Source organism: Haliotis asinina, chromosome 6 (assembly GCF_037392515.1).
Source record: "Haliotis asinina isolate JCU_RB_2024 chromosome 6, JCU_Hal_asi_v2, whole genome shotgun sequence".
NCBI classification, from domain to species: domain Eukaryota; kingdom Metazoa; phylum Mollusca; class Gastropoda; order Lepetellida; family Haliotidae; genus Haliotis; species Haliotis asinina.
Genome location: NC_090285.1, coordinates 34,909,094 through 34,924,055, shown reverse-complemented (window position 1 = coordinate 34,924,055; position 14,962 = coordinate 34,909,094). Strand labels below are relative to the sequence as shown.

The 14,962-nt window shown below is 38.7% G+C and overlaps 1 protein-coding gene across 1 annotated transcript; it reads right to left on the bottom strand.

Moving 5' to 3' along the window:
- Positions 1-13,545: 13,545 nt before the first annotated feature.
- LOC137287650 (integrase/recombinase xerD homolog) lies at positions 13,546-14,076 on the bottom strand. Its single transcript, XM_067820032.1, has one exon. It carries the CDS (start codon positions 14,074-14,076, stop codon positions 13,546-13,548), a length of 531 nt encoding a protein of 176 aa, XP_067676133.1.
- Positions 14,077-14,962: the final 886 nt, after the last annotated feature.

Sequence of the window (14,962 nt, the reverse complement as noted above, 5' to 3'; positions counted from 1 at the left end):
CGTGAACGTCTGATTGTCTGCCCTTTTAGTATGAACATTTCTGACATATTCCATGCTTCCTGCAAATTCTGTACAATCCGTGTAACTGCATGATTCTTTGACCATTTTAACACACCCTTTCGAATGTATCTATCTACCTATATATGACGAAACACACACGCACGCACGCACGCACGCACATTGTTAAACTGTCCCCAAATAGAAACGCATAGGTAGTTTTTCCGAATTTGAATCATTGGTGTCTATGCAATCAGTATATCTATGGTAGGCAATGTCTGCAAACATTTCCGAGTTTGAATCCACTGTCATTGAGGACAACTCGCCAGAACGCACCAAAATCTGTTTTCCTCAGTGCATGCAATAAATTGTGAACGCCAAGAAATTCATGCGTTTCCTTTTGCACGCACATTCCATGCATCATTTCCAATAATTTTTAATGCGCTTGCGACAGTTGAAAATTTTAAATCTGCTTTTAAAAGCATGCCTAGACTCACTGAGGCTTAGCGAACAAGGCGATTGCTCATTTGGAAGCTAGGGAGTCTCGATCTGCGATTGCAAGGCAACTGATTGTGTCACAGAGTACCATAGCAAGACTTTGGCATCGCTAACAACAGCAAGGGTCAAGACGTGATCAACTCAGGTCAGGTCGACCCCGTGTGACCCCGTGGTCAGGACAGGTTTATTCGGTTTCAACATTTGCGGAACAGGTTCACCACAGCAGCATCCTCAACATCGGTAGTGCCAGGACTCAGAGCAATTTGTGATCATACCGTGAGGAACCGCTTACATGGGCTAGTATTCGTTCCAGAATACCTTTGGACCTGTCCTCACACGTCAACATCGGCAACAACGCAGACAGTGGTAGTCGCCAACATCTCCCATGGCCATTGCAAAGGTAGAGAACCGTTATCTTCAGAGATGAGTCACGTTACATGCTGCATCGTCCCGACGGAAGAGCAGGTGTATATCGACGTCGTAACGAACTCTACGCTGCAAATTGTGTACAGGAAGTGGACAGATTTGGTGATGATAGTGTCATGGTTTGGCATTTCCTACAGTGGCAGGGCAGATCTCATTCAGGTCCAGGGCAGCTTGACAGCTCGACGTTACCGTGATGAAATCATCAGGTCTCATGTCCTTCCTTTCATGAACCGCCAGAACATCAATTTTGAGCATGATAACGTTCGACCGCATACAGCAAGAATAACCAGGGATTTCCTGGCGCAGAACAACGTTCAGGTTCTTGATTGGCCCTATTGAACATTTGTTGGACGAATTAGATCGTCGTGTGCGTCAGCGTGACCCTCAGCCACAGACGTTACCTCTTTGTGGGCTCGGGGGAAGAGTATCAACTCATTCCCAGGCACTTCATCCGGAATCTGGTCCAGTCTATGAGACGCAGATGCCACCATTGATGCTAATTGTGGCCACATAAGATACTGACTGCTGTGCGACCTTGACCTTGGAACACCGTTAAAGTTCATTCAGGTTTTCTTCATGACTGCCCTGTATTACTGCACCTTAAGTGTATAAATTGATTAAATTGATAACAATTTTCAGCTATGCGTTTCTTTTTCTGTGAGTAGTATACATTGTTTAAAACATGTTTTTCATTTGTGTGGATAACACAAACTGTTGGTGATGCAGATACGTTTATACAGAAGTTTAGAGAAAGGTTAACTGACTTGTACAAAGAACCTTGCCATGTTTATATTTGCAACTCGCATTATTTAACGCATTGCTGTAAGCTGAAAGCGGTTCTGGAGCCTTAACGTTATACATTGTATTTTGCAGCTGAATGATAAGTCTCTTCTAAGAGTAATATGAAAAAATTAGAGTATCCTTAAATAATTGTAAAATTGTTTGTTTCAGGAGAAATAAAGACAATGGTATAACTAGTTGTATCTGTATAAATCGTACCTTTGGAGCGATTAAAGATGAATACCATGTTTTCATGCTATTGTAAAAAATATACTGAAATTCGTCAAATTGCCGCACGTTACTGACTCAATATGTCTGTCTGTCTGTCTGTTTGTCTGTCAGTACACCAAACAGTTTTCTAACTATAAAGCTAGGTAATGTTGTGATTGAATCTATGATGGACATAGCAAATAAACTTTGACGATTGGAGTGCAAGACAAGATATTATCGACCCAGTTCACACTGGCATAGCAATTGTGAACGACATTCATATTACAGAAAGCGACGTAAGCGATGTTTTACTACGTAAGCGATGTTTTAGATATTAGGAAAGCTAAAGGTTCCGACAACATTAGTAACCGATTTCTACGACTAGAAGCAAATACTTTAAAGAAACTTTCACCAAAACTATATAATTTATCTTTTGGAAAAGCTTTCTTCCCAGCCACCTGGAAAGACTCGCTCGTTGTCCCCATACATATAAAAGTAGCGTGCATGAATGGCCACACAAAAAAGTAAAAATGGCCATACATTATTTTATTATATTTTAATACTCATAACATTTGCATGATTTGATATCTAGGTGTAAAGGTGAGGCCAAAAGAAGTTATATCAGACAAAACTTGATGTTTATTACACATAAACAAATCATTTTAAACAGATAACAAATATGTATGTATGTATGTATGTATGTATGTATGTATGTATGTATGTATGTATGTATGTATGTATGTATGTATGTATGTATGTATGTTCTTTATTCATGTACAAGCACCTTTTTACTGTTTATTTTTACTGTTTATCTGTTACTTCTAGTTACAATCTTGAACTTCTAATGGCCCAATTAGCCGTTACGTCTGGTCAAACACTTGATCATTCCAATAGTCCTCCTGAAGATAGGCCATGGCTGCTTCGAATTCCTTCATGCGAAAAGTGAAAGAACAATTACAATAGATACAAGGATTAACAAATAACTGATCACTGGCGGCTAGTTAACGAGGCACATCTAGATTCACATATTAATTAAGGTTGCACAATGTATGTAATCATGTGTTGATTAGTATTTAACGAGCCAATTAGAGGATAAGTGGAAATTGTACCTATAGTAATAAGAACTACCATGAATTACCATTTGTTACCAGACATTATACATCATTATTTCATATATTTTAAAACAGGGGAAATACCTTCTGGACATAGGTTTATCAACTAGACTCCATCAGTAGAAGTTTCCCCGTCTGTGAACCAGTCACGAGAAGGGTAAACTTCTCTTCCACCTTAGTGACAATCTCAAAGTATCAATTCGGAAAATACTTCAATAATAAATAAAGTTTTGTGTCACATAACTCCTTTCGTCATTTTTACACGTTGATATCAATTAATACCAATGTCATGAGTTTTGAAAAATATTAAAATAATGTACGACCATTTTGACATTTTGTGTGACTCTCTGTAATTTGCGCGACTCAGCCAACCTCACAGCAGAAGGCTCAAGGTCAGTCAGTCACGGCCGGTCATTCATTCCCTCTGTTGTTCAAGACTGGAATAATTTAAGTGACACAATTAAAAATGCACGAACTGTGAAACACTTTAATCTTCTTATGAACCAGGATAGACCTCTTGCACATGACTTCAAATGGTATGCAAACTATGACCCACGCCACTTACAAATAACAATGGGTAGACTAAGATTAGAGTGTAGTAACCTTATGGCAGATATGTACAGAAGATTCTTAGTTGAATACCCTTCATGCCATTGTGGCCATCCAACCGAACATGTCTGTCACTACTTACAGACGCAACAGATAAATATGTCTTAACATAAGCATCATAGATATCCTACACGTGAGAGGTGCATCTAAACAAGACTCTATACACATTTGTGACTCTGTTGTTCAATATATTACAGCAACTAAGCGATTTCTTGAATGACAAGATTTCGTTTTCATCTCTGTTAACACGTTTGTTACCAAGTTCCAAGTTTTACTCTTTCCTGTTGCGATGACTAAGCTTAAAAGAGAATAAGAAGCCACCTAACTTATCCTTTTACCAAAATGTGTGCTTATTAAAACTTGTAACATTTCAACTGATTCTGCACATCTAATATCCGCTACTTTCTTGCACTAAAAGTTGATCTACCATGCCCTAGAATTCATGTGTATGTTTGTCGTGTATATGTGCCTTATTACATTGTAACATGTAGTGTACACTCATTGTATATCCTTCACCACGTGGAAAGGTATTGACATAAGCCTGAGGCTTGTTTACCAATCCACTACGTTTTGTTACTATACTATAAGCACTAGCTCTGTTGAATATTAAATATTGTTCAAAACATATTGAAAAACGTATTGAAGAGGATATCATGTCTCATAATAATGATGAGTCACAACAGGAAAATCATGAAGATGTGCCCCTTAACTGTGACTTCATCAACATGTTTACGAATGGTTGTGCTTGTGACATTCCCAGAGACACTTTCATATCTACAGTATTACATATGGTTAAGAGTGACCATCATGAACTTGAAGTATTTCGCTTAGATTTGTTCAACAGATGTAATCGCATGGAAAACTTTCCATTCAAATCTGGTTTTCTAAGAAAACGTCTTGAACGAAGAACAAAACACGGCGGCTCCCTTGCAATGAAATTTGCAAAGGAGTGTTACCACTTGTGGAGGGCATACGACGGTGATATGTGTGATGAACTGGCAGATATAATTGCTCAGATGAATCTACACACTGTAGTCATGATGCATGAAACACTCAATTTGGACTACAGAAATCTAGTTTTGTTGAGCTAAACAGAGATCTCATAACATTAATATTACGAAGTGAACATGAACAAGATGTAGAGCGATTCACTAAACGAATCGGTGAAAACTCAACGATCATAGGTGAAGGATTACGTTTCGTTTCAACCTCGATTGATTGAAGATTTGACTGCTGCCAATGAAAAGCATGGGAGACAGACAGATCAGCGGAAGCAAAAGCTATGTGACCAGTCTGAGACTATTAGTGCTTTGAAACTAAACGCTGGGACTCCTGAACAACAAGCCCCCGATTCACAAGATCACAATAACGATTGCTTAATAACACAAGCGGAAGTCGAGAATGCAGTGAGCCCCGAAGGAGTCGTAACACTGACCCAGGCTGAAGATATGACCTCTGTTTAGTCAGGCCACCACTCTTGATGAAATATACACCATTTTACCGTCAGACAATGAGGGTGGAATAAAACACAATGAGTTGAATAATCATAGTACTGTCCTTCCTTCTTCTATGACAAATTACTCGCTAAGAATAGGGCACAGTCGGAAGATAGCAAACACTATGAATACAATCAAAGCGAGGTATCTAAATCAACAAACAAATAGACGAACGTGAATAACAAGAAATCTCTTCACACACATGATAAATCAGATTCTTTCATCCGAAAGATCAAACGCAGAAGACAGGGCATATCTGTTAGCTTCGACAAAAATAACCCAAGAAATAAAAGAACGGTAAAGGACTGAATCTAGTTCAAAACAAACTTTTGTGAATAACACAGGATACCACGATATACAGACAGTGTACAAGCACTAACCACGAGTGGCTAGAGTCTGTGTTGGTAATGTAAATAAAGATACGAATGAACATGAAATGAGAGAATTTTTGTCAGAAAGGGATATCCCTGTCACCTCAATAAAGTATATCAACAATCCCCCATCGTCGGCACAATGGATCCCTCGACGTTGGCAGAAGTACACGAACTAATTATACCCAAATGACGTGGAATTGTCGAAGTTGGTCGACAAGTATCCCTTAACATTTGAAATGTCTCAAGGAAATTTGACATTGCTATGTTTGGCTTAACGGAAGACCAGTCGCAGACGCATGATGTCTACCTGCTAAAAGAACTGTCTCGACAGCACGAAGCGTTTGTCAAATGTTTTGAAGAGAATTACATACATAATCCAAATGGTTTTATTGCTAAAGCAGGTGTAGCTATGTTGGCCTCAAAAAGAATTTTACCCTTCATGCAACCAATTGAAATGGAGTTTGACTTCACCACTGGTGTCGAGATGCATGTACCAAACTCAATACCAGTTTATTTCTTCTCTGTCTACCTGCCTGCGGCATGCCATGACACTCAGAGATTTCCATGGAGTGTTGATAGCTGGAAGCGTACTCAACACTGGGTACTGTTATATTGGTGGGCGCCATGAACCCTAAGGTACAAGGCCCCAGGCGTAATTTCATCTTTGATACAAGGAGCACACATCAACCTTGTGTCAGTTCATGCTGAAAACAGATGTGCAGATCCTTACTGGACTTCTTGTTCTCACTGTGGATCCCCCAAACCGTGATTGATCAAATTCTAATAGACAAGTCCAGCATATGTCATGTGGTGAGATCTAAGTTTCTAGATGATAACATATTTAAGATCACTGATCAACATCCGTTTTCATGTTCAGTATCAAAATGCGAGGTTTGATTTATTCCAGTGTTGAGCTCACAAAAGACAAGTATATCATGGGAAAGTGCAAATCGACACAATGTACTTAATGGCTATACGTTTGCTGTATCACACATGCTGTGGCCATTGAGTGTTCCCCAAGAACCCTATACAAGCAGTGAAATTGAAGGATACTCTTCTAGCATAATGGAAACATTGGTGAGAGCAGCAGCGGAAACATTGCCAAACCTTACTGGACTCAATCTTTGAACGCACATCACAATGATATGAGGTTGGCAGGACGTGCTTGGATCTCAGATGGTCAAACGAGAGGGATGGAGCACGAATCCTTCCGCCACTATAATCGCGTGAAAGATACTTTTAGGCATGGGTTGCTACAGAGGAACATATTAAGTCTATATAGGATGAGTATAACCACTCATTCGAAATTGACAGCAAGTTCTTCTGGAAGTCCAACAAAAGATCACGAAGCAAGAATAGCTTTGCAACAGCATATCCTGCCTTGTCTGACGGCAATGTGGTTAGTGAACCGGAATCAGTGATGGAAGCATGGGCATCTCCCTAACAAACTGTCTTCCAAGACACTGAAAAAGATCACTTCAATGCCTCATCACATCTGACATTGAGGCTAAAGTATATAGTATCCGTTCAAAATGCTCATCTAATGCCGACGATGGCACACATCTTATCAATGAGTCCATCGTAGCCAAACTGTGCGCGAAACTGAAGAATAACAAGGCTGGTGGAGATGACAATCTGGTATATGAACATTTGAAGTATAGTGGTAAAATGCTTGAAATTGGCCCCTTACTAACGAACTGCTGGCTGTGGGACGGGATGGTCTCTGGTGTGGACTTGCTAAATTGGACCAAGTGATTTCAGTGTTTTTCTTCACAATATGTCCGATGGTGATTTGATTCTCAATCTATTGTCCTGCAGTTCTTACTTCACTCTAAGTGAAAATTACAGTTCACGATTCACTCTTACTGCAGTAGGATACGTGTACAAGATGTGTACTGTGTACTATAAAACACAAACTGTCCACCAGTACGAAGGGAACGACGGAAACAAGACTGAGTCAGTCCAATTTCTGATATGGTCTTATGATGTTCATTGTATTTCTCATGTGATTTCTCTCCGCAATGGAGGATAATAGAAGTATATATATGGTGAGTTTTAAATGATTACGAATGTCACTGCCTCCGCCACTTTACATCTAAATGCAAAACGAAAATAAAATTTTTATTAACTTGTTTTTTGATTGGGTGAATGTACTATCAAATTATTTCACTCTGTCTGTTAGCAATATATAGCAGAATTTCGTTTTAGTTGATTTAAAAAATATCTTATTGGTTCCCTATGTCGTATGTGCAAAGTGCGGGACATATGGATAGATTATGTACTGATATTATATCAACATTATGATGGTAAACATATGTAGAAACTACAGGAAATATATGAAATAGGGTAAACATGAATACATTTAAATTCATCAAGGTGTTGGGGACAGAAGGCTCAATTTTTTTTTCAATTGGTCTATGTTATTCATTTCTTTTGTTTGCCATATCGCGTTTTAGAGAAATGTTTCTTTGTAGGTTTTTATAGCAAATATGTTAGGATGCATATTTATTTAAATATCCGTAACATTTTTTATACTTTTATCTACCCAGTTCTTTATATACTTTATGCATTTTTGAAATTGTGATTTAACAATACTGGTTGTTATAGAAATTCATTGGTGCTATTTGGATCAGTATAGTGGAATTTTTTGTTTGTTTGTTTGTTTTGTTTTGTTTGGTTAAAAAAACACATGAAACAGCTACCATGCTTTTAGCACATCCTGCCGAAAAAGGTTTTCAATCTTAATGCAAGTCTGAGATTTGCTCCAAAAATTAAATGTGTCTTTGAAACGCATATTGCATGGATTCTCCTTATCACACCTTTAGAAATATCGTCTTAAAATAGATAATTTCAAAGTATCCGTAAATGCTGCTCAAACCTTCCTCTTCATAGTTGTTTCTGATTATTTTCCATTATATTTTATCATTCTTTTCATTCCAAACAAATCTTAAAATATACACATTTTATTTTAAGGGAAGTGATAAACTCTGCTGGTATTTTCGGCAGGGAATCGAAAATATGAACCAATTTGGAGACTGAAGTTTTTATTACTGTTATTTTATCAATAAGTGTTAAATTTCTTTTCCTCCAAATTTGCTAAGGGTCTATTTATCTCCTCCAGTCTTTTTCTGGTGTTGATCACCCATACGTGTCCATGATCTGGTGTAAATTTAATACCTAGTGCATCAAATTCACTAACAACCCATTCGGTTTTCAGATCATTACATATCAATACATTTAGCTTTTGATCCAACACAGGTTGCTTTTGATTTATGCAAATTAATGTTCAAACCTGACATTTTGTACGAAGTATTAATAGTGTCAATAGCAGAATACAAAGTCTTCTCAGCCCTATCAATAATCAGTTCAGAATCTTCAGCATATTGTCACAGTATATATTCATTATGATTGGAAACTTTACCTGTGATGTTTTCATTATTTCTTATGATGCAGCTATAATATCTAGTAGAACTGACATAGTACACCAAGGCTTTCTGTAGTGCATAATTTCCACTAAATCATGTTGGTCATGTTAATACTAATAGAAAAGTTATGTTACCCTTTCAGTAATTCATATACCACAGTTACTTAATACTTGGTTTGATACATAATGAACAATCAAAATAAGGGTTAAGGGATTGTAATAATAATAATAATATATACCTAGTGCATCAAATTCAATAACAACCCATTCAATTTTGAGATCATTACATATCAATACATTTAGCCAATACAGGTTGCTTTTGGTTTGTGTTGGTCATGTTAGTACTAATAGAAAAAATATGTTACCCTTTCAGGAATGCATATACCGCAATTTTATATTACTTGGTTTGATACATAGCGAATATGAATATGAACACATTTGCTTTCCTTGATAGAAGCCTTATGGGGAATGTGGAGGGGCCAGAGGGACCATCGCCTTGGCAGAATGCATGAAAGAATGAAAATTACATGGGAGATGCTAAAAGAAACAACAGAATCCGATCTGTAAGTTCCTGAAACTGGACTATATAACAAATACCCTTTTATCGGCTTATATACACTTCTTGACACCACGGTTTGAAATATTCTGAGTTATTTTTCTGACATGATATGTGCTACGCATTGTCACATCAGAACATAACTGTAATAAAATAACTTTTCTTATCTCGAGTCATTACACATCATCGTAATGCGTCATTATCAAATCAGACAGAAGCCCGCTCCCTAGAATAAATGTACTTTCAGAATGCATGTGTTGTATTTTTCCCTAGAAACAGCGCATGAAGGATCTAGCTACTTTCAAGTGGACAGTGGACAAGTGAAAACAAAAAGTGGCTGCAGTCATAACCCCAGAATTGACATCGTGGTCCGACAAAGAGGATTATTACCTTGTCTACTCCGTTGTTTTATGGGAAAGCGAGAAGCTGCTACACTAGACTTGACTAGACAATGAACGAATGGCCCCAGCAGCCAGGGCAAAAATGGGGACCTTGTAACGCCACCCAACAAGATGCATTCAGTCCCTGCCACCTTGCAGCCTGGTCATTAACGATATAATTCAGGGTAGCTATCGATATGATAGAATGTCTAAATGTACAGCTGATGATTTCTTGTATTCACCCTGGTTAGGAAAGCATGAAATAAGTTTTTGTTTCTGAGTCACCATTCCATCACATACGACATTAGGTTTTGAAAACACGTAAAGCCGATCCTAGAATAATGATAAATAATAAATATAAATAAGCATGTGTGCAAGAGTGCAAGTAGGGAATTCTCCTGACAGGACTTTGTGATTTGTGACAATGTATATTTGCAACATTTAAACATCGACATAATGTGAGGAAAATGTGATGTAAATATAGGGGGTATTGTTTTTTTATTATGTTTTAATTTGTGCATTCCTACGTGTTAGTGCTACTGAGCATATTTTGAAGGTAGTTGTGGAAACATTGTTTATGATGAATAAAGAGAAATCGACTGACTGACTGATTTTTGTTTTTTGTCCAGGTGGTGTTGAGATAGCTGAAGTGGAAATGCAGTTGAATGTATTATGCCACATAATTTACTCAATCATCATTCATGTGGACATAAGGTAATCACTGCATGCTGTTACGAGACTGTATTTTCTGTAAGTTGTATTACTGATTAAGCAATAATTATTATTGGGTCACAAAGTTTAGTGTTTTGACTGATTATTATTATGGTTCACATTTCGTATCATAAATGTTCAATACTTTTCGTATTTTGGCAGCAGACTTTAAGATAGCGATTCAGAGTTACCTCTTCATGAGTTTGAGTTAGCTTAGTAGAGCGTACTTCCGGGAGATTACGGGAGAATTCTACGCTGGTGGCGATGGTCGTATGTGCTCGAAAATTCAAGAACCGGTGACTTTATATATGAAGGCTGGTTGTGTTGATGAGCGGACACGCCTGACCTACATAATCGTTGCCTGACCGCTCGCTGTGTTACATTCAGTAAAACTGTTTTTAACTCTCTGACCAAGACTTCGGTGAATTGGCATTATATGTGTGACCCATTACTTTGGCATTGACTCCGCTGTATTGTACACGAAACCTCTATTGGGTACCTTTGTATCTTGCCGGTTTTTCTTTTTCGTCTTTTTTTCTTGGCCGAAAATCTCAGACTTCCCAGTGTTATATTTTCGCTGGTTCTGAGGGGTGTTTACAACGTTTATCACGGCACATTATTCTCCCCACGATGCTAATCGCTAAAACGAAAGACCCGTGAAAGTCCCGGGGTAGAATTGGCCTTCAGCAAATCATGCTTGCCATAAAGGCGACTATGCTTGTCGTAAGAGGCGACTAACGGGATCGAGTGATCAGGCTCGCTGACGTAGTTGACACATGTCATGGGTTCCTAATTACGCAGATCGACGCTCATGCTGTTGATCACTGGATTGTCTGGTCCAGACTCGATCATTTACAGGCCGCCGCCATATGGCTGCAATATTGTTGAGTGCGGCTTAAACCAAAACTCACTCAATCACTAAAACGAAATATGGCCTAACGGCCTATAATACAACTGATACAGAGAGAGAGGGAGAATCACGTCAGTGATTACAACGCAGAGTTATAACTTCCACCTTGCTATAGACAATTGTACCCAGTGGCACTTGCTGTTGCAAACCCTTCACTAAACCCTTTTCACAGTTTAGTAAACATTTCCCCCTCGGGATGACCTGTCGCAACCTCACATCTTTAATGCCCAATCACAGCATTTGTAGCGTACTGTGTTGAATGTGAAACTGACCTTTGATATCGCTCGACTGCATCGGGATACCCAGATTTTAAAAGTACGTGTGTAATAGTGTCATCGATCTACCGGTCATTCTTATTTAAATTTATCTATCTACAGGCTACATATAGTATAAAACAGAGGCGTGCTTGTGTTTTTCACCCATACATTTTCTGCTGTGATCTTAGCAATCATGAGTCAACGATTTTTCGAATGCGGAAGACATGCAGAAATCTATGTCAAGGCTCGTCCCCGCTACTCTGAAGAGGTGTTTGACCTCATCTTCAGATACTGTCAAACAAGGGGAGGAAAATTCAAGTTGGCAGTAGATGTGGCGTGCGGAACTGGACATCAGAGTACTCTACCTTTGGTGGGCCGTTTTGAGAAAGTTATGGGACTTGATGTTAGTGAGGTACAGTTGAAACAAGCGCCTAAAAATTTGGCAAACTTGGAATTTAAACAGTCGACGGCCGAAATGCTGTGTTGTGATCCAAATTCGGTAGACTTGGTTACTGCTGCCTGTGGCCTGCACTGGTTTAATATTCCAGAGTTCTTCTCAGAGGTGGATCGTGTGGTTTCACCTGGTGGATGTTTGGCTGTCTATTGTTATGGTTGGGTATCTCTTCAGCAATCTGCTGCACAGGATATACTACATAGGGTAAGTATCAATCAAGTATGAGACGATGTGGGGTTGAACAGAAAGCACTGACAAGTTTTTGTATAATCCTCTTCTTTATATCAGATGGCTGTGGTCTATAGAGCATCATAAGGTCCAGTATGCATTGTCATAACTTGGGTCTTTCAGGTGTTCTAGGGGGCATTCAGGCGTTGCCACTGTTCATATCCCAGATTATCTCGTATTAAAATAATCCTTTTCCTCAGCATCTTTTCCATGCTCGTTGTATTTTCCCCCGAGTTGATTCACTTAGAATGTTAATACCACATTCAGATTATTATGATAATATTGTTACAGTGTTCAGAAAATTGTCAGATGGAAAACACATCTATAAAGCAATGTATTGAATCATTTTTCATTTAGTTCATCACGTCGAAACTGTGCGACTATCACAATGACGGTACTCGGATGTGCACTGACGGCTACAAAGACGTGGAGTTGCCGTTCCAGGAAACCCAGAGGTAAGTCAAATACGATAACTATACCCCAAATAACTTTATAAACAACTGGTATGATGTTTTATGAAAGAGTTTGGTCAGTTGAAATGGCCAAGTTACTGGAACATCCCAGTGCTTGAAAGAGCGACGACGGATTTGCGTAATCATTGATTAAGTTTGAGGTTGTGAATATTTGAGTCCATATTGGAAATAAGCCCTGACGTGTAAAATAGCCATTCATCATGTTGATAATATAATATTGTCATTCCAGACAGTTAGTGGGCTTAAAAGATGGACTGGACAGCTGATAAACTGAGGGACTTCATTCAATCAACTGCGCTTTGGCGGAATCGTTTGAAGAAAATCCCTAACTGTGATACCCTTGATGTTTTAGCAAATGAGTAAGCAAAGTTTAACAATAAATGAATGTAATTATAGAAATTCAAGTGAAGACTATCAAAGAAAAAGAAGTAAAAAAACCCAACGATTGTAACAGTGCATAACTAAATCACTGTCTCTATTTAGAAATGCTATCTTATGTTCTAATTCGCTTCGCTCAAACGAACATAAATTATTTACCAAGTACAACATACTCGTAATACAGGGTGCTGTCTACCGCGCCTCGATATAAAAGAACGGGCCTGTTGATGCAAGCCAACTTTACTTCCAACAAATGCCGCAACCAAAAACATTCAAATTCCCAAATTCGCTGACACTAGGAGTAATGAATTTATATCGTCTTTCACATAACCGTCTTTAGCTGTCTCCGAAGCCCAGCGACCGTGTCTTTTAAATAGTCTGTCTGGTACACCGTCGTTAGCCACAGCACTGGCTACCCCTGAGCGAAAACTGTGCAGTCCGATTTTGAAAGTATCTTCACCGATGAACTTTAATTTTTCCAGGAGTGTTTCTCTAGCTCTAGTGTAGGAGAGCGGAGATTTTCCTTTCAATTTGTATTTTGATTTACGTTTACAATAACACAGTTGTCTAAATATGTAATCTTCGGAAGACTCTACAAGATCTGCTGCCTCAAGGTATCTCTTTAACATTGTAACTGGACATGTCGGAGAACTAGTAACAGAAATCAAAACAGTTCTACCGTCTCTGTAAACGTCAGTTTTACTTGTTCTGATAAAAATGCTTATTTCAAAGGTAATATCATTTCTTTTAATATTCACTACTTCAGAAAATCTGAAAAATCCTGCATATGAGAGCAAAGACATTGATAAGAATCTTAAATCTAGCAAAGTAGCATTGCTTCCGCCAAAGGTATTTGCCAACTTTAACAACATATCAGGTGTGATTGGATCTTTCGTAACCACAGGTTTTACACAGGTTCTCATTGCTGATTCTTTAACATTAATGACCAGGTTATCTGCGCAAGGATCAGGGAGTCCTGAGATTCTATGTGCCCATGAAATACCATAAATTGCTTCTGTTATACTACAACTATGCTTACCGCTTTGAATCAGGGAAACTAGATACAACGGAACATGAAAAGACGACGCTGGAAGAAAACTAATATCAAAACTAGAGGCCCATTCTCTCCAGTTCTTATATGCTCTACTATACTTGCTTGTAGTAGCTGGTGCCCTTGATTTCAACACTATATCGGGTAACTTGTCAGCTAAAGTCAGTAGTCTCTCGTCCTGTAGATTGTTTCTCACACTCCACACGCCAGCGGTAAACAGCTCTGAAAATGTCCAGTGACATAAGCACCAATCTATATCCTAATGGCTAATGCATAACCTTGAAAACTATCAAAAATTGACTTTCTGCTGCCCCCCTGAAAGGAAGTACTGCCGCTTAACTGAATAAAGTCCTTTACAAAGGAGCGAAATGCACCATTTTCAAACAACGTTGACCAATACGATGCCGATGGCCAGTAGGGAATTACCAGTGTAGCTGGAGCCTTATTGTTCAGGGCATACTTTATGGCCTTCGTCACTAAAGATACGGGTGGAACTACCCAGTTATTATCTCTGGACCAATCCTGAGTAAACGAATCGACTGCCTCCGAAACCGGAGTCCAAAATCTGGAGTTAAACCTGTTTAGTTTAGCATTGATATGGCTCGCAAACCTGTCCACAGAGTGAGGGCCCCACCTGT

Excerpts from the sequence above, each read along its gene's own strand:
- LOC137287650 (XM_067820032.1), bottom strand. The coding sequence starts at position 14,076 with ATGTCTTTGCTCTCATATGCAGGATTTTTCAGATTTTCTGAAGTAGTG.